At 34.4% G+C, this 25,152-nt stretch overlaps 2 protein-coding genes across 3 annotated transcripts; both read right to left on the reverse strand.

The window, feature by feature from the left end:
- Nucleotides 1-7,988: 7,988 nt before the first annotated feature.
- Nucleotides 7,989-13,284, reverse strand: LOC117101516 (neural cell adhesion molecule 2-like). The gene is made up of 2 exons (XM_033241494.1): nt 13,254-13,284; nt 7,989-9,696 (listed from the first exon to the last, which is right to left on the reverse strand). The coding sequence occupies exons 1-2, from the start codon at nt 13,282-13,284 to the stop codon at nt 8,264-8,266; spliced, it is 1,464 nt and encodes a 487-aa protein (XP_033097385.1). The 3' UTR covers nt 7,989-8,263.
- Nucleotides 13,285-17,184: 3,900 nt separating this feature from the next.
- Nucleotides 17,185-24,904, reverse strand: LOC117101508 (transmembrane protein 165-like). Of its 2 annotated transcripts, none has more exons than XM_033241485.1 (7): nt 24,804-24,904; nt 23,546-23,734; nt 22,687-22,906; nt 21,874-22,049; nt 20,837-21,019; nt 19,733-19,838; nt 17,185-19,147 (listed from the first exon to the last, which is right to left on the reverse strand). In XM_033241485.1, the coding sequence occupies exons 2-7, from the start codon at nt 23,672-23,674 to the stop codon at nt 19,077-19,079; spliced, it is 885 nt and encodes a 294-aa protein (XP_033097376.1). In that variant the 5' UTR covers nt 23,675-23,734; nt 24,804-24,904; the 3' UTR covers nt 17,185-19,076. The 2 variants fall into 2 exon arrangements, with proteins under 2 accessions (XP_033097376.1, XP_033097377.1); XM_033241486.1 differs by having other exon boundaries at nt 24,826-24,902.
- Between the last annotated feature and the right edge of the window lie 248 nt (nt 24,905-25,152).

A 25,152-nucleotide genomic window follows, 5' to 3' on the forward strand; every position in this document is an offset into this window, starting at 1 on the left:
GGCGAAGTGGGCGAAGGTCTGGATCCGCGCCTAGTTAGCATGAATTTTGTAAGCCAGGACCCATAGTGTTTTGTTACGTTTCTTCACAGAGGGGGGTGGGGAACGAACCCCCACCCCCTGAACCCGCCACTGTGATTAGAATCAAATATAGAATTTAAGCTAACAAAAACAACACATCCAAAACGAGTCTGTTATATTAGGCCTGTATTGAAAAAAAAATGTAAATTCAAAAATTCGGCCAAATTCGGCCAAATATAGTTTGGCCTTGACTTTTCAAACATTACGGCCAGGCAAATTTTTATACGGCCAGATTTGAGGAATCTGGCCGTCAAAAAGGCCAAATGGCAACCCTGGTATGATCTCGCTCGCAATGATATTTTGTCTGATCGTCAGCCCTTGTTACATTTAAGACTGTCAAATTACTCGCCGTGTCTTCCGTCATTGGGCACAGGCGCTGCTCCATCATGCGTCTTCATATACCATTTCCATGAAGTAGCCTGGGCCAGTGGGGAATACTCAAAGAAGGCATTCTGGCCCTCAAATACGGCTACATCTGTAGGATCAATACGTTCAGTACAACCAACGCTGAATATACAACTTAAAATTAGAACATTTGCAGCCATCTTTTCTTGCTGAGACACAACAGACCAAATGATAAGTTGTAGCCTCTGATGATAAAGTGTATGGTGTCTTGAAATAACCAAAAACATACAGTACTGCTTTAACGTTTCGGTATTTAGTACAGTAGTGTCTTACAAGGAAATTTAGTTGTGTTGTTCATGTAGGATTAATGTTTATACGGTACAATGGTTTAATTCATTGGTGAATTACACCATGCTTGACGCACTCAATCTGTATTCTGTGCGGTTTTTTTTTTCAAAATGAGGTATAATGAAGTTTTGCAAGCCTTTTACTAAGCAATTAAATCTCCTCTAATCTGTCCCTCAAATACGGATACATCTATAGGACCAATATATTCATTACAACCAACGCTGGATATACAACTAAAAATCAGAACCAATGACTGCAGCCATCTTTTCTTGCTGAGACACAACAGACGAAATGATAAGTTAAGTATGATAGTAAGTGCATGGTGTCTTAAAATAACCCAATATGCTAAGCAATAATATTTTTTTGTCCCTAATTTTACCATTGTAAACCGAACTTTTTAACTTTTGTTTTTTGCTGCTATTCCCCTTTTTCTAATTTTATTACATTTTAACCGATTTCACTGATGATTCTGTACATATATTTTTAAATTTAAATTTTAATGATTGGACTATTTTACTTGAATATTTTATGCTAATATAATCTATGTTCTCATTGGCATTGGCCGCTAGACAGTGACTCAGTTCACTTTTTGGCAATCCAGTCCAGCCTAATGAGTGGTTTATTTTTTTTAAATTTATTTATTTATTTATTTTTGCTCTCTGTTTTCTTTCGTTTGTCAATTTTAATGTTTTTTTTGGACCAAATAAATGAAAGGAAATGAAATGAAATAATATAACATACTGCCTTACCGTTTCGGTATTCGGTACAGTAGCGTCTTACAAGGAAATACATGTATAGTCGTGTTGTTCTTGTAGGGGAAATGTTTATATTTTATATGGTACAATGATTTAATTTATTTGAGAAGTAGGTCCTACACAATGATACATACTCAATGCATGACGCACTCAGTCTGTATTTTGTGTCTTTTCAAAATGAAATTTTTGATGAAGTTTTGCAAGCCTTTTACTAAGCCATTAAAACATAAATAAATATTAACTGTACAACCATGGCAGAGGATCACAGAAGAGAGTGAGTGACACAGCTCGGAGGAGTCTTGAAATCGGGAGGGACTGATGGGATGAAATTTGGTATTATATGGGGGTGGGGTGCTGGATGATTAGGTGAAGGGCTCTAACTCGCAAAATAAGGTAATTGTAGGTGACTTTGAACTACTTGAGGGGGAGGAGAGGCGAGTATTTTTGAGTGGCGTGCTCCACCCACACAGCCCCTGGATACACCACTGAATCGAGTTATCAGGGCTGTGGCCGGACCACTTTTTCTCGAATCTATTATTTTAAATTAATATATACTGATACTGATATATTTAAACAAAAATCCACCATGCGCTTGTTTTTGTATTGCCTATGTACATTTTAACTTTTGTTTGGCAAACCTTAATTATCTGTAATAAAGATAAGGACTACTTTTGAAAATATTTAGAATATTTAGATGTAGGCTTATAAATATAAAATTCCAATTAACTATTATTATAAAATGTTACGAATTGGAGTTTAATTAAAGCCAAATTGCCATCATAACACAAAAGTATTCGTGTCAAGCCGGCATCGGCTGATTACTTGCAATACAAATTTAAGTAAGCCCCTAAAGTAAAAGATATTCATTTTTAAAGTATTGATGTGCTTTCCTCCTTCAGAGGAGCCATTTTATCAACCATGATTGTCAGCTGCTATTATTGTGTAGGCCTATCAGCAGAAGTCATATTTTAAAAATTTGTAGGATGAATTCATATCTCAACTAACTTTACCACTTCAGAAGTGGTAAAGTGCATTATTGTCAAAATTATACTTCTAGACCACAAAACCAAGGAATGCTAATCACAATAATATTGATTGGATGTAGCGTCGGACGAAGGATGGTGGAGTATATCCATGTTTGTAAAGGGGTATGGTACCCAACAAAATAAACAATTCCATGTGCGATGCAAATAATTAGATTAAATCCAAACATGTCGATGATATATACGTTACTACAGAATCGGGACATTCAGTCCCCGGGGTCAATCGGAATATGAAGCTCTATGATGGAAGCATTACTAATTATAATACTAAATTTCAACCCAAATTGGTCTTTACCATAACTGCTGAATTTCCCGGAACTTATTTAATTATTTATTTATTTATTTATTTTATTTGTTTATTCCCCGACAAATTTAATCGTCTTCCCCGACGGTGGGTTATGCTCCCCCTCCGGGGGGAGGGGGAAGTGGGGCTGCGGCCACCACTGCTTAACATTTACCCTACTTAAATGTTTGTTGCACAATGTAAACATTCTGACGAACATATACCAGTATTGTCTGTGGTGTAGCCATAACGTACGTGCTCACTGACCGAATAATACTTTAGATTATTATCAGACCTAAACCTCATCAAAAATACCCCCAAGTCAAACGACAATATTATTAATTGTATTCTGCGTTCCGTCTGAAATCAAGAGTCAATGCAAACAAAACCTCAAAAGTGTAAACTGTTTCCTGGTGTAACGAATCCTGTAAAACATCCAATATGAACGATTATAGCACCCACACAAGAAGTGTTTCTAAGCATGGAGGTATAAAATTGTTATACCTCCATGGCCTAAGATAGTTCGCACTATACATATAAAATATATATCATAAGGCATATATAAATCTTGGTTTAATATTTTGTATATTGTATTCACCTTATATTTTTGTTTTCTTCGTTGTCGTCACTGTACCTAATGTAAAAACATATCATATGGGCAATACAACACTTGTTCATTTAGTTACTATAAAGCTAGTTTAACTAATCCAAATATGAGAAAACCAACAGGAGAATCCTGAGAGATATATATCTCGTAATAACCATTGCAAAACACAAGGATTGTTCACTTAAGTTAACACTATGCATAAAAACATTGAAATAAAATTTTATTTAAAAAATTGCAAAAACCTTGTTCTCTGGAATGGTGTAATAATGAAATAGAATTTTATATATTAAAAGCATAAATTTCGACTCTTAGTGATCATCGCCACTTTTATTTAGATATAGGCCTAATATTCTTTTTCTTTTTTAGATTTGTATGGTTCAAATATCTTTATTTGGTTTCTATTTATGTATACTGAAACGTAGCAAAGTAAGTTAAAGTTGTGGTTTACTTTAAATGAAATTTCAATATCAGTATAGATTTGTGAGGTATCATGCATCTTGGAGGTTATGAAATCACATCTTATACATATTCCTTTTCATTATAACATGTTTGTTAGCATTTTTTGTTAGCATTTTTTTTTATCTCATATCAAATGAGTTGTCACCAATTTCACCAGATGTACATCATGAAAATACCATACTGTTAACACTGTCTATACAATGATTGATTGTCAGTGTTTTGTCAGTGTTTTACAGGTCTCCAAAATCAGCTATTCCATCAACAGATTGTGTATCTGGGTTCTGCTTTTCATTTATTGGTTTTGCATTAGCAATTCCATCAATTGATTGTGTATCAAGGTTATACTTCCTTAAATTCTTACATTTTGGCTCAGGATAAAGGTCGTCAATAGATCTAGTATCCAACAAAATAAACAATTCCATGTGCGATGCAATAACTCGATTAAGTCCAAACATCATTGATATATACGTTACTAGAGAATCGGGACATTCAGTCCCCGGACGTCAATCGGAACATGAAACTCTATGATGGGAGCATTACTCATTATAATACTGAATTTAAACACATATTAGTCTTTACAATAGACCAATAAAGGTCGTCAATAGATCTAGTAGTCAATGGTATATTCTGTCTGGTCGCTATCTATTATTTTCCATTGAATATGTTTCTTTGGGGCTTAAGACTTAATTTTGTTTGATGTCTGTTACATCGGAATATATGAAATTTTCGACACTTTTACTTCCGTGCATTGGCAGGATGTTTTGGTTGAGGCTCACTATTGCTGTACAAGTCGTTATTCATTTCAATAAATTCAGCCTGGTTCAACGATACGTTGTGATTGGCATAATGTGATGTCACTTTGCACTTTTTTTCTTGACTCCTCTTAATTTTCGTTTTGATACAAACTACAAATAGGCCTAGTAAAATAAGTAGGCCTAATACAGCTCCGCTTACTATGTAAATTATCAAGTCACCAGTTGCTTCATCGTGGCTGGTAAAAGAAAGAGTGATGCTTTTATTGGCACTTAATCCAGATGGTATACTGACTTTGCATCTTATTTCAGCATTTAAGTGTTCAGTTTGAAGTTCTAAAATCTCTAAAATCGTACCATTTTCAATGATATTGAACATTGATTGAGATGACGTCACGTGCTTATTGTTAAAGAACCAGTTATATTCCGAAATACGTGGAATACCCTCACCTAAACAGGTAATGTTTATTGAGTTTCCAGCATCATATGACATTTTATTTACGATTATACTTACATTAGGTTGGGTGTTTAAAGGCACAACAGAGCAAGACTGGTTTCCAACTACAGATATTCCATCAGCTTTACATTTGAATTCGACTCCATTATCCTCATTTGACAGTGAGATTGATAGGATGTCCAGGTAAGTAACACTATTATCTTGTGACGTAAAATCGTCGGCTTCCTTAAGTTTGCTATTGTTTTTGAACCAATGTAAAGATGGTCTTGGTATACCACCGATTGCAATGCACACGATATCCACATTTTCTCCAACATGTATGTTATCCATAGTGTTAATAATGGTACATTTTGGATAATCTGTATCAAGAGGTGTAATGACTGTAAGGGTTGCCGAATAAGAAGATGTAAAACCTCGTTCGAAAAAATATCGTGTCTGGTCGTCAGCCCATGTCACATTTAAGACTGTCAAATTACTCGCCGTACGCATGCCGTTAACAAATATAACGTATTTTCCGTTATTGAACAGACGCGCTGCTTCACCATGCCGCATCCTGTACCAGGCCCATGAAGAAGCCTGGACCGGTGACGAATACTCAAAGAAGGCATTCTGGCCCTCAAATACGACTACATCTGTAGGATGAATTATTTCAGTACAAGCAACGCTGAATATACAACTTAAAATCAAAACCAATGACTGCTGCCATCTTCTCTTTCTCGAGCACAACAGACCAAATGATAGGCCTAAGTTAAGTATGATACAGTGCATGGTGTCTTGAACTAACCCAATATCATAACGTACTGTCTTAACGTTTCGGTATTCAGTACAGTAGCATCTTACAAGGAAATACAGTTGTGTTGTTCATGTAGGCGTAATGTTTATATTTTATACGGTACAATGATTTAATTCATTGGAGAATTACACCATGCATGACGCACTCAATCTTTATGCTGTGCATGTTTTTCAAAATGAAAGGTTTAATGAAGTTTTGCAAGCCTTTACGCCATTAAATCTCCTCTAATCTGTCCCTTAAATATGGATACATCTATGACCAATATATTCATTACAACAAACGCTGAATATACTGTACAACTAAAAATCGGAACCAATGACTGCAGCCATCTTTTCTTGCTGAGGCACTACAGACCAAATGATAAGTAAAGTATGATCATAGTGTCTTGAAAATAACCCAATGTCATAACAGGTTGCCTTACCGTTTCGGTATTTAGTACAGTAGTGTCTCACAAGGAAATACAGCCGTGTTGTACTTGTAGGCGAAATGTTTATATTTTATGCGGTACATTTAGGCCTATTTAATTCATATGAGAAGTATGACCTACACAATGATACATACTCAATGCATGACGCACCCAGTCTGTATTTTGTGTGTCTTTTCAAAATGAAAGGTTTGATGAAGGTTTGCAAGTTTTTTACTAAGCCATTAAAACATGAATAAATATTAATTGTACAACCATGGCAGAAGATCACAGAATAGATTCATTGGCACAGCTCAGAGAAGTCTTGAAATGGAGAGGGGCTGATGGGGACAGCGAAGGGCATGTGGGTGTGGGGTGATTGATGATTAAGTGAAGGGGAATGGGTATTTTTGGGTGGCGTACTAAACGCACACAGCCCCTAGATAGACCACTGAATTGAGTTATCAGGGCCGTCGAAACCGCACCTGCTGTGGCCGGACCATTTTTTTCTCGATTCTATTATTCTTAATCAATATTATGCTGATACTTAAATATTTAAACAAAAAACTACCATGCGCCTGTATTTGTATTGTAATGTACATTCTAACTTTTTTTGGCAAAACTTAATTATCAGTAATAAAGATAAAGACTAATTTTGAAAATAGTTAGAGGTAGGTTTATAAATATAAACTTACAAATAACTATTATCTTATAAAATATTACGTGTTTGAGTTGGCCAAATTGCCATCACAACACCAAAATCAAGCTTGCATCGGCTGATTACTTGCAATACAAAATTCAGCCCCTAAATTTAAGTATATTCATTTTTTGTTATTCACATAGGATTTTGCACTCATTCTTTTGATTCACACAGGATACAGGTACTACATTTATTTCGGATCCACACAGGGTAGCCATGAACTTAATCCACACAGGATAACTTTTGTAGCGGGACACACACATTGGTAGTATGCATAATATTCCCTGTATAATAATGATCCACACAGGATGCTTTACCAGGCCCATACTTTATCAGTGCTACTACAATTTCCATTCAGTCCACACGGGGCATACAAACAGTCATCTAACATTTCTGACTTTCTCTCAGTGCAGTTCCACCACCACTAACTCCCTTTTCTCTCCCATCATCCTACCACCTAACATTGCATAATTTTTCTACCAGCTTCTCACTTCATAACATTGCATAACCGTCTACATCTTTACATCATACCACACCACTTTCAGTATCCACACAATCAATACAATACCTTAACAAACTTCATAACGTTACACAACCGTCTACTGTACTCTTCTCGTCATACCACACCACTTTCAGCATAAAAAAAGATATAAAATGCACATATGAAAAAAATTAACTGTCAATCCTCTCTTTTGACTATAAAAGTATAAATAGAAAAGTATGTATGAACAAAAATAACCCTCGTCCACAATCCCATTGTGAAAGAAAGGTTATTGCTTTCTATTTGATGGCTGCCAGGGCATGTGGTAGGTATAGTCTAGCTTCAGACGCCTCCTTGTATGTTCTATCCGACTTAGTGTAAAGTTGTGGTAAATGTTCAGTTGACGAGGTTATAAGTTTCTTTCTGTATAAGATCAACTGATTCCGATCGTTTTGAGGACGTGCGTTTTTAGAAGATTCCAAAACATTTTTTCAAGAGACTGATGAATTGATTGTCAGTGTTTTATAGATCTCCAAAATCAGCTATTCTATCAACAGATTGTGTATCTGGGTTCAGCTTTTCATTTATTGGTTTTGCATTAGCAATTCCATCAATTGATTGTGTATCAAGGTTATACTTCCTTAAATTCTTACATTTTGGTTCAGGATAAAGGTCGTAAATAGACCTAGTGGACAATAGTATTCTGTCTTGTCGATATCTTTTATTTTGCATTGAATATGTTTCTTTGGGACTTTAACCTTAATTTTGTTTGATGTCTGTCACATCGGAATATATGGAATTTTCGACACTTTTACTTCCGAGCATGGGCACAGGATGTTCTGGTTGAGGCTCACAATTGCTGTACAAGTCGTTATTCATTTCAATTAATTCAACCTTGTTCAACGATACGTTGTGATTGGCATAATATGATGTCTTCACTTTGCTCTTTTTTTCTTGATTTTTCTTCGTTTTGATACAAACTACAAGTAGGCCTAGTAAAATAAGTAGGCCTAATACAGATCCGCTTACTATGTAAATTATCAAGTCACCAGTTGCTGCATCGTGACTGGTGAAAGAAAGGGTGATGCTTTTATTGGCACTTAATCCAGATGGTATACTGACTTTGCATCTTATTTCAGCATCTAAGTGTTCAGTTTGAAGTTCTAAAATCTCTAAAATCGTACCATTTTCAATAATATTAAACATTGATTCAGATGACGTCAAGTGCTTGTTGTTAAAAAACCAGTTATATTCCGAAATAAGTGGAATACCCTCACCGGAACAGGTAATGTTTAATGAGTCTCCAGCATCATATGACATTTTATTTACGATTATACTTACATTAGGTTGGATGCTTAAAGGCACAACAGAGCAAGACTGGTTTCCAACTACAGATATTCCATCAGCTTTACATTTGAATTCGACTCCATTATCCTCATTTGACAATGAAATTGATATCACGTCTATGTGAGTAGCACTACTATTGAGTGGGGTAAAATCGTCGGTTTCCTTAAGTTTGCTATTGTTTTTTAACCAATGTAAAGATGGTCTTGGTATACCACCGATTGCAGTGCACACGATCTCCACAATTTCTCCAACATGTATGTTATCTATAGTGTTAGTAATAGTACATTTTGGATAACCCGTATCAAGAGGTGTAATGACTGTAAGGCTTGCCGAAATAGAAGAAAAATGATCTCGTTCACAATGATATTTTGTCTGATCGTCAGCCCTTGTCACATTTAAGACTGTCAAATTACTCGCCGTACGCATGCCGTTAACAAATATAACGTATTTTCCGTCATTTGACACACGCGATGCTTCACGATGCCGCGTCCTGTACCAGGCCCATGAAGAAGCCTGGACCGGTGAGGAATACTCAAAGAAGGCATTCTGGCCCTCAAATACGACTACATCTGTAGGATCAAGAGGTGTAATGACCGTAAGGGTTGCCGAATTAGAAGATAAACCATCTCGTTCGTAATGATATTTTGTCTGATCGTCAGCCCTAGTCACATTTAAGACTGTCAAATTACTCGCCGTACGCATGCCGTTAACAAATATAACGTATTTTCCGTCATTGAACAAAGCCGCTGCTTCAACATGCCGCGTCCTGTACCAGGCCCACGAAGAAGCCTGGACCGGTGAGGAATACTCAAAGAAGGCATTCTGGCCCTCAAATACGACTACATCTGTAGGATGAATTATTTCAGTACAAGCAACGCTGAATATACAACTCAAAATTAAAACCAATGACTGCTGCCATCTTCTCTTTCTCGGGCACAACATACCAAATGATAGGCCTAAGTTAAGTATGATACAGTGCATTCATGGTGTCTTGAAATAACGCAATGACATAACATAGGCCTACTTCCTTAAATTTTCGGTATTCAGTGTATTACGCCACCTTCTCCAACTCATCCCCTAAATACGCCACTGAATCGAGTTATTAGGGCCGTGGGAACCACACCGGCTATGGCCGGACCACTTTTTCTCAATTATTTTTAATTAATATACATTGATGCTTATATAATTAAACATATATGCCTACCCACCATGCGCTTATCTTTGTATTGCCTATGTACTTTTAATTTATTTGTGGAAAACCTTAATTTTCAGTAATAAATATGATAAGACTAATTTTGAAAATATTTAAAGGTAAGCCTATAAATGTAAAATTACAATCAACTGTAAGTCGAGTGGCCGAGCGGTAAGGCAGGGGCGCCGCTAGCTACAGCCTTTAACATCGGCGCTGGTTCCAGCCGCTCTTCGCCCATGGTTCGGTTGGTAGAACCAAGTCTTCTCGGATGAGGACTTAAACTGGAGGTCCAGTGTATACATCTGGCTCGTGTGCACTTTAAAGAACCCATTGCATCTTTCGGAAGAGTAGGGGGTTACCCCGATGTTATGGTTCATTTCAGCCCCTGTCGTTGTGGAATGACTGTCTCTTATACACATTGTGGAATGATGTGAACATGTATCTACCAAGAAGCGCCTCTTTACGGCTGCTAGGTAGTCACGGACCACGCCCATACGCAATTCAGCACAATGACGCTGCAAGTTATGGGTTATTCTCCTCGCTTTTCCTACCTTTACCTTTATAAAATGTTACGGCTTGGAGTTGACCAAATTGTCATCACAACACATCAGGCACTCCAAATCTCTTTCCTTTTCTTCCCTCTTCCTTTATTCTTTGAATTGTATATTTAAATAATATAGGCCTAGTAATAGGCATATCCGAGGTCTAGCCCAGGCCTAAACAAGTGACTATGTGTGTGTATAAAATTATGAAAAATATGAATAAAAGCAAAATTGTGAAAGAATAAAGGAAGAATAAGAAAATAAAAGAGTTTCGAGCGGCTGAAATATTTTCCGGAAATATAAAATAGTAGTCAATTTGCTATTATTGCATTACGTTTTTGTAAACAGTTGGGTGCTATGCCTATTACTATATTATTTAAATATACAATTTTAATAGGTAAGATTAATTTGACCTGAACATAGTAATTCATACATAAATGATACATTAAAGTTACATATAAATATAATAACGTTAACGAATAAATAGCAATAACTAAAACGTGTACATAGTATCAATACTACAATAATATTTATTTATTTTAAATCGTTAATTAGGCATTACATAAACTTTCATGTGTAATATATAATAGTAGTGGAATTATGTAATTTATTAAAAAATATATTGGTTATGTATATGTAACGATAAAAACAATACCATAAATACAAAAAGTATGACATTTAACAGTGAAGTAAAGATAGAAGGAAGAAAAAGAAAAGAAATTACGGAGTGGCTCAAAATATTTTCAGAAATTTGTATTGCCTACCGTATATAAAATAAGTATGTTTTTAACGACATTAATCGTCAGAGCTACATGTCCATACGGGCCTACCCAGGGTCGTTACAAAGTGCGAGCCAGCTAGTCATGTGAGCCAATGCGCAAGCCAAGCCTGTGCAACAGATTAGTCCTACTCATAATTATCACCATAGCCAAAATGAAGCTCCAACGCCTTCCGCGTGATGTTTTTATCAGAAACTTTTAATAACATTTGGTCCATGGCATGAACACCATACCGTATTTTACAAAATTATTACAGTAAGCTAATCATTTTAACGGCACTGCTGCAAACGCCCTTACCGGTCATAATGCATTCATTTCAACAATTTTCAGGCATTTTTGTTGACATGAAATTATATTGTGGTCAAAAAGTGGGGTACCATCCATCATAAAATGTGGGAGGGAGAACATGCTTCTTCCCCACCCCATGATCAATAATATCCGCCCATGCAAGCCACCATTGCAAGTTTTCGATCAGATACATACTAGTGTTTCAAAGTTCTGAATGCTACAAGTAAGTCACCATATTATTATCCCCATTACATATTTAGCACTATAATAATACCTAGGATATTACTCCCTTGTATGAGTATAGGAGACCAAAGTATCTGATAATTAATGAAACAAAAATGTTTTAAATAAAATATAAATATATAAATAATTTTATAAACATATAAATATATAAATGAATATGCAAATAAATATATATGAAGTATAAATAAATATACAATTAAATACAGAAACAAAGAAATATATAAAATGTATAAATACATAAATATATAAATAAATATACAAAAACATAAAAATAAATATATAAATATTTATATAATAATAATAATAATAATAATAATAATAATAATAATAATAATAATAATAATAATAATAATAGTTGGATTTGTAGAGCGCATCATGCGAAAAAGCCTCTATGCGCTTGGTGATTGAGCTCTTTGAGTTTGACATATATAAATATATATAAATATATATATATATAAATATATAAAAAATATATGAACATATATATATATATAAATAAATATATAAATAAATATACAAATGAATATATATGTATAAATATATAAATAAATATATGAACATATTATATATATAAATATATATATATATAAATAAATATATAAAAAAATAAAATAATTATATAAATAAATATATAAACATATAAATATATCTAAATACATAAATAATAAATAAGTTATAAATATATATAAATAAATATGCAAATCAATATACAAACAAATATATAAATAATTACAGTATAAAATAATAATACAGAATATATATAAATATATATAAATATATATATACATATAAGTATATAAAAATAAATATATAAATAAATATATAATANNNCTGTCTCTTATACACATCTAGATGTGTATAAGAGACAGATTTCACTCCAGCCAATAGCACAATTGATTTTTTCACCGTGGTCACGCTTAAGTCACATCAGAGTTAGTACCTATAATCAGGGAATAGTGAAATTACTGCTATAATGTTGTATCCGCCACCGTCTGCGTGCGAAACCTGTAAGCCATATTTTAATGATTACTTTCAAATGGATCAATATTATTACTCAGATCTCAAGCAGCTCCGTTCTCCTTGCAATACGCAAACTAGGCCATATTAGAAAGCACAACTTTTTGCCCACGCACATGTCATTTCAAGACTTGACAACGGTAATACTTAATTGTCTGCATAAAATTAGCAAAAAACAGATAAACAAACATCAACGTATACAAAATGTAGCCGCAAGGCTTATATGATGAAGAAAAAACACATCACTCATATTCTTGAGAAATTACACTGGCTTCCGGTCTGGTAGCTCAAAGGATAATTTACAAGAATGTCCTTAACTACATAATCTAGTTCCAACTTACCTCTCAAATCTTCTGCCGGCATATAAACCATCTCGTGCCTTGTAGTCAACCGGTTGTCTCCTGCTAAAAAAACACCATCACAAAAATTGGAGTTTTAGAACATTGCTTGTTGCGGCACCCAAAATCTGGAACAAACTATCTTTACCAATCAGGAAATCTATGAGCGTCATTTAAATCTAGTCTCATCTCTTCAGATCACACTTCCGGTCATTATAGTAACTACCTCTTGCAAGGCAGAGATTTGTTCATGATTTTTTACTGAATTCGGACTTGACGAACCCACCTACTCAAGTTTTATGCCTGGGTTTCTGTTACTTTTCCTCCGTTCGTTTTCAAGTCTGAAAATGAAATTAATTCTGTATTTTATTTCGTTAAGTTGATCGTTCCACTCCACCTACCTCGTAAAATAAAGGTCAAACATCAAACAGGTAAGTTTTCGTTTAGTCTTTCTTCTTTTAAATACCTTTCAGAATTGCTAGCAGCTTCACTTTTCACTTAAACAAAAGTTAAAATCTTTTTCTCTTGTAGAAACCTAAATAACAAATACTCTCTCACTTTCTTAATAGAGATATTTTGCTATTGGGTACGAACATTCATCTGGAATATTAGGCCTAAACATTTGTGAAGTTAACCAAGTAATGTCGTGGCTGAACTTTAAAGGGAACAGGTATGGAGACGATTTATTTTGAAGAATGGTCTTGTGCTGGTATATCTATTGCACACATCTTCCGAGATTAACACTGAGGAGACGATACTAATGTAGAATGGAAGACAACCAAATTAATTTACTACTAAGGAGCATCATTTTGTTGAAGGTGTAGTGTAAGAGGTAGGAAAGAATATATCTATTGTTCTACACAAAGAAAAATATATGCAAGTTTAACACTTTAAGAGGAAAACATGTGCATCGACTGGAGCTTCATTCAGTTTTATAGGATAAGGTTTAAAGACCAGACATAACCTTGGGCTTGAAACTATTTTTAATGATGGTCATTTTTAGGCCTACCTATGTACAGTACAATTTTAGATAATTGTTCCCTTCTATTTGTTGAAGGCAAAATACATTATTGTCTCCCGTTGCTTTTTAAAAAGAATATTAGTACACAAGAACTAAAATAGACAATGACATGTACTAAGCAAACAATGCATCTCCCCTTCCCTAAATCAAAGAATCAGAACTAACAGTACTGTACTACTAATTCCAGAAAATAATTTAAATGTATTAGGAATTTTAGTTTATTAGATTTAACTATTACATCACATGTATATATATGATTCTACAATATAAGTTACAACAAATATCTCAGAATGTTTATTTTTTAGAACAAAGTTGACTTATTTACACAATATTAAACTTTTTTCACCAACCTCCCAAGTTTACAACGAAGTTTGACTCTAGAGGGAGCTGTTGTCCTCAAAAATTCATGAAGATATTAATTTTGTCAACTGTTTGTATTGATGAGTAACATTTAATAGTTCTGCTAATAGCGTTTTTTGTAAATGCAGTTTTTTTATGTTAAATTTGTGCGTGTTCATTTGTTTTTAGAATCCAAGAAATGATTTGACGACGACGATGATGATGATGATGATGATGCAGACTTTAAGAAAAAAAAAAAGCTTATGAATGTGTTATGAAGTCGCAGTCAAAAGATCCTGATTACAGTATATCAAAGCATGGAACTTGGATAAAACACACTGATCTAGAGCTCAACCTGATTATCACACTGATTGGTCCATAGTATATGTGTGTGGGGAAGGGGTGCAGGGGCTCCTTTCTGTGTCTTATTCTTATTTGTCTAAATTGCATTGGTTGCATTTTGTATGTGATTGTAAAAACCAAATGGAACCAAATTTTGTTTGTATTTTTGAAAATAAAATTTATCACATTGTAAATGCAATAATTGTTTAAATGATGATTATAATGATAAATGATGATATGATAATATTAATAATTATAACAGTTCCAAGAGAAACACATTAGAATGGTTTAAAAATATGCTTCTTAAATATAAATATTTTCATTCCATGTTGTCTTTTATTCAGCATATAAACGCATCCATATTACTCATTTAAACAATACACATATTACACCTGTAATATCTATATGTACTAATTTGCATATTTACAGTACAATTTCTGATCAGTATTTTGAAGATTTTATCAATCTATCTCAATGAACACTCTTCACACTATTGCTCAAAGCCTCACACATTACCAACTTTACGTTACATGGTTCATCAATAAAGGGCATACCTCAGGCAGACACAGAGTTGGCGCCAGTGGGGGACATAGGCCATGGCCCCCATTCAAGGATAAAAACACACTTCGTCAGGAAGAAAAAAATTATATATGTTACTTATTAGTAGACTCTAAAGTCATTAAATAAGCTTTTTGAAACCACTAAATTGTCAGTTCCCGGGGGATACACTCTGGATCACTTTCGAGGGATTTTTGAGCGACGCCTGACTACTCCCACATCATTATTGTCGGGACATTAAACCACCCCCTTCCACTCTCAGGCAATTCCTGGCACCACCCATTGAGCAGACAGCATTAGAGCAGCTTTAAAACAATATTAATTTTTATGTGACAAATAACTGTAATATGTCCATATTTGGGTGTATTATGGCATCATCAATCAATCCCATATATGGGCATGTCACACAGAACTGTCACGTAATACTTAATAGTGTGAACAGAGAATATAAATCAGAAAATAAGACCAACTTAAGGCCTGTCCACACATTTTGACAAAAATATGTGACATGCCTAAATATGTCATGATGACATCACATCATGACCATATATAGGCACATCATGACTATATATGGGCATACAACTGTTTGTTGTCAAAACAAATTGTATAGTGCAGACAGAGCTTAACACATGAATACTGTATGAACCTTATATCCAATAAGCGCCAAGGGTACAACTTCTCCGACGGAGGAGTCCGAGCCAAGGGTCGACAAGCTTCATTCAACATCCTGGAATAAAAACTCCCTTATAGGATTCACAGGGAGAACAGTTATGGCTTAGTATGGCCCAAAATGTGCTTTTAGACAACAATATTAGGAATTACAGACGACACAGGGTCCAGGACTGTCCTATGCCCCCAGCTGTCGCCAACACTGCTATCGTAAAAGCAGCACAAAAATATATGCACTGTGAACTATTAGATATATTCTACTTTAAATAAACATTTCACTGAAATAATTTTTAATGAGAACCGTTCTCAAGTAAGTGTCTCTTTCATATAAATTAAAGTCAGTACAGTATTTAGATTATTTACAGTATTGTACGTTTTTGTTGCAATTAAACACAGCGCAAGTGCTTTAAAAAAAAAAAGAAATTGTAATATAATTACAAGTCACTACTCTGTGAACTTTCACATGGCAATAATATTGTTTTAATTACAAACTACCTGTATTCTAAAATATATTTGTAATATTTCATGATATTAGGAATACTCAAAATTCAGTCATAACCTAATGAGAATATTATTATTGTACTAACACCCCCTCCCTCCCACCAAATGAAATAAACACCTGGACAATTATTAATAGAAATACCCCCAGATAATTAAATCTATACATTACCTCATAAAAAGCCGTTATATCCACACTTCCCAAGTACAGAATAACGATGATCTGATCTTGCACCCTGGAGTGCTTATATTAGCATTTGGGCTGGACAAAATTGAAAAAGGGGGGGGGAGGGGAGGGAGGGGTGTTAGTAAATACAGTATGTCCAAGAGTATATTTCCTGAGGTGCTTTGTCCCAGGGGTGGCGCCAGCAGGGGGTGGGCCAGGACCCCCGTCGGGGAGAGCTGCCCCCCCCCTCCGTCAGGGAGAAAAAGCACAATTCGTCGGGGAGAAAAAAATATTATATGTATTTTTTACTTATTAGTAGACTCTAAAATTTATGAAATTGTCGATATTTTCAAGGGCTTCGCCCGCAGGACCACTTTCAGGACCTTTTAATCACAGCTCAACCATGCCCACTTTGCCTTCGTCAGGGACACTGGGCCCCCCTGTTGGGGACCTACTGGTGCCACCCCTGCTTTGTCCTAGGGTTGTTTATCTGGGAGATAATGTACTTGCCAGGGATAATTTTCCAGGAGTATATGACATAATCCCACTAGAATCAAGAATTTTTAACTGTACATTTCTAAATCCTTGATGGAATACACAGTAAATATAATGTCACTGACATTAAAAAGAATGCAAGAATCAGTGCATGTACCACCATAGACATGTCCTCTAAATACTTGTTGCATTACATTCTGATCCATGCAATTTTGCATCAAGTTTGTGAAGTCAGTGACTAACATTTTTATTATAAACCATATGTATGAGGTCTGCCATCCCAAAACATCAGTGACAATTAAAATTAACTTTTTAATAAATTGTTATTCTCCAAATTATAAGCTTAAAAATGATGGGTCATTTACTAGAATCGACTTTCTATTGCCAAAGTTATGAGTAAAAGTATTACAGCTTCTCTGTACTAAAGTATACAATACTGTCACATTCATATGCTAATTACTCAGTTTAACAATTAGCTATAATATTATGGGATGGCAAGCCCCATATTTAAACAGAAAATTATAATAAATCAAACATCTTAGTTGCAAAAAATTTTTAGTTAAAGAAAGTATTGTCATAGACTTTTACACTATTGTCATAGACTTTTAATTTTATATTTCTTCTCTTAGATTTTCTCTCTATTTCGGTATCAAAATTTAATTTCTTTCTCTATTTTAATGCTCATCAAATTTTAAATAATTGAAAATGGTCATAAATCCTTTGAGATATTCTAAAATATCATTTCAATGAAAATTATTTTTTGAAGTACTCGGGTGTCCCTAGTCGAACAGGCGTTTGGCGCCTCCATCGGACAGGACTGGACCACCTCTTGCTTACAGGAGCGTTGGAGCCCACTTCCCTCCCGATTTCCACAAGAATCCCGCAACTTGTAGGAGACTTAAGATCCCTGAGTACTGGACAATTATGCATGTGCATGATTGGATGAAAGAATAAGTGGTAAAATTTCCATATTTTACCACCAGCCATTAATGATTAACCATAGAGAAAATGGATTTTCTCTATGGATTAACTAACCTTGTATTAGGCCATATAATGAAAGTTAAAAAAAATATATTGTACCATATATTTTAAAATTAACATATGGGGATTTTGCAACCATTTAAACTGTGATATATGTACACATTTTAATTATATCTAAGTAATTTACATTACATATATAAATTAATATGAAAATGATTTGTGCACAATGGAATATGCAGAGGCACAGCTGCAAAATACAGGTGTTTCTCACCACATCTGCAGGATACAGGTGTGTTAACCACACCTGCAAGATACAGGTGTTACTCACTACACCTGCAAGATACAGGTGTTGTTCATCGCACCTGCAAGATACAGGTGTTGCTCACCTCACCTGCAAGATGCAGGTGTTGATGACCACACCTGCAGGATACAGGTGTTGATCACCACACCTACAAGATACAGGTGTTGCTCTCCACACCCTGTGGACCCCTGTTGGTGCCACCCCGGCATGTGTTTTCATGAATACAAAAGGTGACCAAGGTATAGCTAGAGCTAATCAAGCTTGGCACCTCAGTCTCAATTTTTATACCCTATCTGCTAAATTCAGGTGTCATTTACCATTATAACACCAACCTTGCTTAAATTTATAAAAGTCATTGTGGAACGTATATATATATATATTTGTTTTCTCAACCCAATTTCAGATGGCCACAGGTGTTGAGAAGTTCAAAGGTTACGTAGTAACATTTCCTTAGATCTAATCATCAGGATTGAAGAAAAGTGCTGACAGTGCAAATACTAAGAAGACAACGCCTCCTATAAGAGTAACTGAAACAAATATATTTAATAAATATTAATAATACTACAATATAAATAATAAATATAATAATAATAGTATTTATTATTTAGAAATATTATATAATATATAAGTATTAATAATTAATATAAATGATAATTTTTAGAATAGGAGTACAGTCTTGATTATGCTGCCTTGGAGTGAGGAAGCATAATATGCAAGCTGCAGAATTTTTGATTTGCTGTAAATATTTATGTAATTAATAAAGGCGGCCAAATAAAAGACAGTGTTACAAGAACCTAAAGGAAATAATAAATATATAAATATAGATAAAATACAGAAAAAATGCAATATAAAATACTAAATTGATATTAAATAATTAATCATAATTTAATATTCCTTAATAAATAATCAAATTTATATAAAATTAAATATAATTATAAACTTTAAGTCCTGTTTAGACTATCAAATTTTATTTTACAAAAACATGACATGCCTAAATATGGCCAAAGATGAATAACATATATAGCCATATCATGACTACATACAGTATGGGCATACTACAATTTTTTTGTCATATAAAATATGATAGTGTGGATAGAGATTAATATTCCTACCAGTTTTTACAGAGATCCTTTGTGCTATCATTCTTCCTCCTATAACGGCAAGAGCAGTGCAAATAGCATGGCCTAAGATGCCACCTATCGTAACACCAAATACATTCTGCAAACATAAAAATATGACCAGTCATTTAACTTCAAAAGCAGTGCAAATAGCATGACCTATCTATTGTAGTGAAATATAACCACCTGCAACAATAAAAATATGATAATTGATAGATTAATAAAAAAGAATATGATATTGTGATGAGGGTAAAAGAGCTATAGGGTCATAAATGGATGGACTTACTTGGTGTGAATACCAAAGATAACCCACTAAAGTCTAAAGATGACTTATTTCCAGTGACGTCCTTCTGGTGGTGATTGGGCAGTACACCGGAGGACAATTACCTACTCTTTTTCAAACACATGTATATTACTGCGTTCTTTAACGTGCACACAAGACCAACGGCTTAAACGACTCATCCAAAAGATGGTGCACTATCGTAACTTACATTTCCGCCATCCAGCTGAGACACAAGGAGAGCAGCGATGGCAATTGAACAACCTAGAGATCTCCATGGTTTAGCGCACACACAGTGCTTAACACCAGTTTAGCAGACTAAGCTAAGCTGCTCTCTCAGATGTTTTCCATCATGTCAAAAGTGTACAATATACTCTTATTTCTTTGAGCCCACTCCACCACCACCACTTATACTCCCCCTCCCCATCCCAAAGTACACAATAAAATGATAATTGCGGTCATTTGAGATCATCATTTTGTCTTTCCAAAGGCCTACATTAAAGATACACCATCTTTCATTAAATATGATAAAACTTAAAATCCAATTACAAAAAAAAAAAAATCAGATTCATAATCATATACTTGTTCATTAAAAAGAAATTTTGGTTAAAAAATTGGATACATTTGCTAGATTACAGATCTTTTTACTTTCAAAATCCTTAAATCAATTTCGAGCCAACTGAAGGTCAATGCAAAAGAAATAGCAAATGTTATTTCAACTTTAATCAAAACATTTGGTTTGAACACATGAACAAGGCATTGGATGGCAGTAACCACAACCACAACACCCCTCAAACTTGACAGGTTTCTAAGCTTACCTCTCTAGCTGCCAAAATGATTGTTGTTATCTGTGATCTATCGCCCCACTCTGCTAAAAACGTTAACGTTAATGCTTGTAAAAATATTGGTGAAAAAATGCCTAAAAATTTTGGTGGGCCTTGCACTCGAATAATCCCCGACTCCGGATCTTCTGTGACCCCTGCCATGGACTCTTTTTCTCTCTATAGTAGAAAAAAAAAATGGGAAAAAATCCATTACGATTATTCATTACCATTTATTTTTTCTCTTATTAAGGTCGAAAATATTTTGATGCTGTGATTTCGAAAAAGACCTCTAAGTAAAAATGTTTACGATAAGTCAAATTGTTTGTCTTTGGCTTGTTTGGCCAAGAATTTAGACTTGGGTGAATGCAAGCTTCTGTCTTAGAATATAATTGATGCTATACAAAGATACATAGTTTAAATGTTGTTATATCTGTATTTTTATTTTCTGCCCTGTTCTTCTTTGTTTTGAGCAATTCAATTTTCATGTCTTTGACAACAGATTAATGAAATTTATCTTGTATCTGATATCTTTCATATATAAAAAGATATTAATTCTGAAAAAAAGAGTCATGAATATCTATATGGGGGCTTGCCATAACAAAAAAAGGTAATTGATTTTTAATATACAGTTAAACTTGCCTAAGTTGACTGTGGCTAAGTCAAATAATTTCTAAGTCGATCTTATTTTACATGCCAAATTCTTGCATTTTCCATTAATTAACAATCTGTAAGTCAATTTTTTTGTAATTTGACCAATATTTCAATGGCATTTTGGATTCGGCAAGTTCAACTGTATTCATATTCTCCACATTATTAGCTTTACAATGATAGGCCATTTACTGGAATCGCCTTACTGTTACTTCTCTGTACTAATAAAGTAACCAATACTGCCACATTCCTATGCTAATTACACAGCTTTTGGTGTGGCATGCCTCATATTGCACACTCAATAGGCTGCCACCTCAGTACATAGACTTTTGGTGGTTGCTTGAAGTTACTACAGTAAGAGTTCAAAAGGGTTAGCAACTGACCTCTTCATCCCGTCGCTTAAGATCCGCTTGAACCTCTTCAAACTCCTCTTGTCCCTCATCGTGTGACATTTTAAAACCATCCCGAAGCATCTTCAAGCCAAATATTGCGAATAGTGCCGTAGAAGCGTAATAGGTGAATGCTCTCGGAATTACAGTAGTAGCAAATCCAAGAAATGCTAATAATAAAGAAGCAATTCTACAGATTACAGGGAATTCTATTTTTATTTCACAGCCACTCAACAGCAGACATAGCAACAACAATACCAATTTGTGTGCAACTTGTATGTACTAAATTATGCTTCTACATTTTTAACTAACAATAAGTGAATTTTAAGTAATGATATATCATAGCTGCATTTTATACTGTATCGTATCTTAATATAATGACTCAAGATTATAATGAAGAGTTGATGATAATGATGATAAAAAATGATGATGGAGATGGTGTTGATGGTGAAGACGATAATGAAAATGATAAAGATGATGATAAATAATAATGATGATTATATTTATATTTTTATCTTATTTTTTATTCCTTTTGGTAATCAAATGAAGTACATAATAAAATAACCAGAACAAATTGCAAGAAAGTCCAAATTAGAAACAAAGAATAACCAAAGTGGCATGACCACTCTCATTCACAAGGATTTGCTATTTATATTCAGATTATGATGATAATGATGATGATGACGATGATAATATGATGATGATGATGATGATGATGAAAGTGAAGAATATGGAAACCAGGACCAAAATACAAAAAAAAAACAGATATGAAAAGCCAAAAAACCAACTACAAATGACACTACCTACCTGATAAAATGGTCATAATTGCAAGTGCTAGAAGTGCGCCAGTAAAAATTGTTAATCTTGGGTGTCTCATGGCCATGATGGCTGCGATGAAGAACGTCTTGTCACCGAGCTCGCTGACAATGATCACAGAGAGCGAGGCAAGAAAGCCGTGAACAAATCCAAGACCGCTTGCTGTAATTGATGTCTTTTTGGTTTCATCTTTTCTGTCTTCGTCTTGAAACTTTAGAAATGAAGACAAATTAATGAATTTAAAGTACTACTTAAGTACTGGAAATAAAAACCCTAAAACAGATACAATGGTTTAAAGCTTGGTTTCCATCCAATAGCTCCATGTTATCGCCGACAGATTTAGGTGATGCTGATTGGTCGATCGAATCTAGGGGTCTTCCCGATTGTTTCGGGATTACTAAGCAGTACGATCGCACTAAAAACAATGTAACAACAATGCAGCAATTTTAAGGAAACCAGATTTATGCATAAGATAGTATGAAACAAACTACGAAAAAAGTGATACAAGCCATTGTTGATTCTATATTTTGAACTTACGCAATTTAGTATTCTTAAAAAATGATGAAATTGACCTCCAAGAGGCACATCAAGTCTAAAATTTTAAAAGCTAAACTTACATCTCATAAAAACAAGAGAGAGAATTTAAAAAAAAAATCATCTGGGTATTTGAGAACTGTCTGGCTATAAATAGTACACATTACAGGAATTTTATTCACTATGGATATTTTTCCGACACATATTAAGAGAGCAAAACAGGAATTTAAGGTTAGGGTCAAGCCAGCTCCACCAATCAACACCTTGGATTTATGTAAGGTCGATGGAACAATATTCTGTGTTACATTCTGCTCACCTCAATATTGTCACCTCCATTTTCAACTTTCTGAGGCTCTGCAGGTTCCTGTGGGACTAGCTCAGCCTGTAAATATGCCACGTGAAGAATGCCAATCAAGGCAAGCAGGCAAAAATGCAAGTTCTTCATTTAGCTGGACACTGTGTTTTTTCTGTTGACAAGCCCCTTGGACCTTGGCTGATACTGAATCTGGGAAATGTAAGGATCAATAAAAGTATAAATAAGACTCCAAAATTATTAAGTCTCATCAGTCTAATATTATAATATATCAAAATACAACCCTAACCTTAACATTAAGATAGCGAAACAGGAGTTAAGAGTAAACATAAGTTTTGAGTTTCTGGTGGATAAAATGTTCATCAGCACCTCATATTTAACTATTATCATTATTATTAGTTATCATTAGCATTTTTATTATACTTATAATATAACTGAAATGATACTTATGTCACACACATCACTGGGTAAGAACAAGTTATAAAAATTAAATTCATGAATATAAAACATACCCATGGCGGTGGAGGACTATATTAAAAAACGCTGTGGGTAGAAATACGGTACCGTATTTCTACTTCCATTTGCTAAAGGTACGGTAAATGGCATTACGTCACCATCACACATTGAAGACTAGCATTAGCATTGTAGGTCGCCCACAGTGTGAGTGGTGTTATTACTGTAGCACACTACAAAATGTACTAGATTAGCACATCATTAGCTAGGCAAAGAGTAGAGTATTTTTCTATAATACAGTCATCGAAAAATAGGCATAAGGGTTCCACTCAGTAATAAGAGTGATGTAATTAAACCATATCAAGCAAGGCAGGAATCCTCAGGACCAAACTCTTGACAGACCTTGCTTTAGCTCAGTCTTTGGTTTAATCTATCATGATAAAACTTGCACTAAACAACTGAGGATTCATATATTCCTACTAGCACAATTTATATACCTAGATACTGTTTTAAAAGGGCTTGCATCAAAAGTACATTGGAGAATTTGTACTACTACTGCTAGTAGGCTTACTACTGCATACAGGTCTAGGCCCTACGTCTAGCCTAGAACCTAGACCTACTTGCTTGGCTAGTCCATCCCGGCTCTAGGGGCCCTACTACTACTACTGGTAGTAGTAGTACTGGGCTTAGCCTTGTTTGGTGCAGGCTCATTATGATGCCTAGGGAACCAAAAAAATGTCCTATTATACCTCATAGCAATATACTATCATTCTATATAATAATTCATCATTCAATTATATATACTTACATGTGAAATGCACACTACTTACTTCCCGAAAGTCTCGCTTGATGACACGACACGACACACGATCATTCCGAACAACTATACACACGTACCTGACAATCGCTGACCTAATTGAGGTCAAACAGCTAAAAGTCATTTTCACAAAGTTCCCAAAACCAAAACAAACTATATGTACTATATATATATATATATATATATATGTAATAATAATAATATCAGCAAAAATTTGAACAATATATGTTAATGCTAAGACTAATAATTAATATTAAAACTAACGGTAATAAAAAGAATAATAATAATAACAACAATGACAACAATAATAACAGCAATAATAATAACAATTAGTACAATG

Source organism: Anneissia japonica, unplaced genomic scaffold (genome assembly GCF_011630105.1).
Source record: "Anneissia japonica isolate Jap-2015-1 unplaced genomic scaffold, ASM1163010v1 scaffold287998_len430063_cov162, whole genome shotgun sequence".
In the NCBI taxonomy this organism is placed as follows: Eukaryota; Metazoa; Echinodermata; class Crinoidea; order Comatulida; family Comatulidae; genus Anneissia; species Anneissia japonica.

What these genes read in the sequence shown, in the direction of transcription:
- LOC117101508 (XM_033241485.1), bottom strand. Translation starts at nt 23,674, where the DNA reads ATGAAGAACTTGCATTTTTGCCTGCTTGCCTTGATTGGCATTCTTCAC. An exon ending in ATGGAGGTGACAATATTGAG is followed by an intron (nt 22,907 to 23,545) that starts GTGAGCAGAATG and finishes TCATTTCTAAAG; the next exon opens with TTTCAAGACGAAGACAGAAA. An exon ending in TTAAGCGACGGGATGAAGAG is followed by an intron (nt 21,020 to 21,873) that starts GTCAGTTGCTAA and finishes TTTCTACTATAG; the next exon opens with AGAGAAAAAGAGTCCATGGC.
- LOC117101516 (XM_033241494.1), bottom strand. Translation starts at nt 13,284, where the DNA reads ATGGTTTATATGCCGGCAGAAGATTTGAGAG. An exon ending in GCCGGCAGAAGATTTGAGAG is followed by an intron (nt 9,697 to 13,253) that starts GTAAGTTGGAAC and finishes TTCATCCTACAG; the next exon opens with ATGTAGTCGTATTTGAGGGC.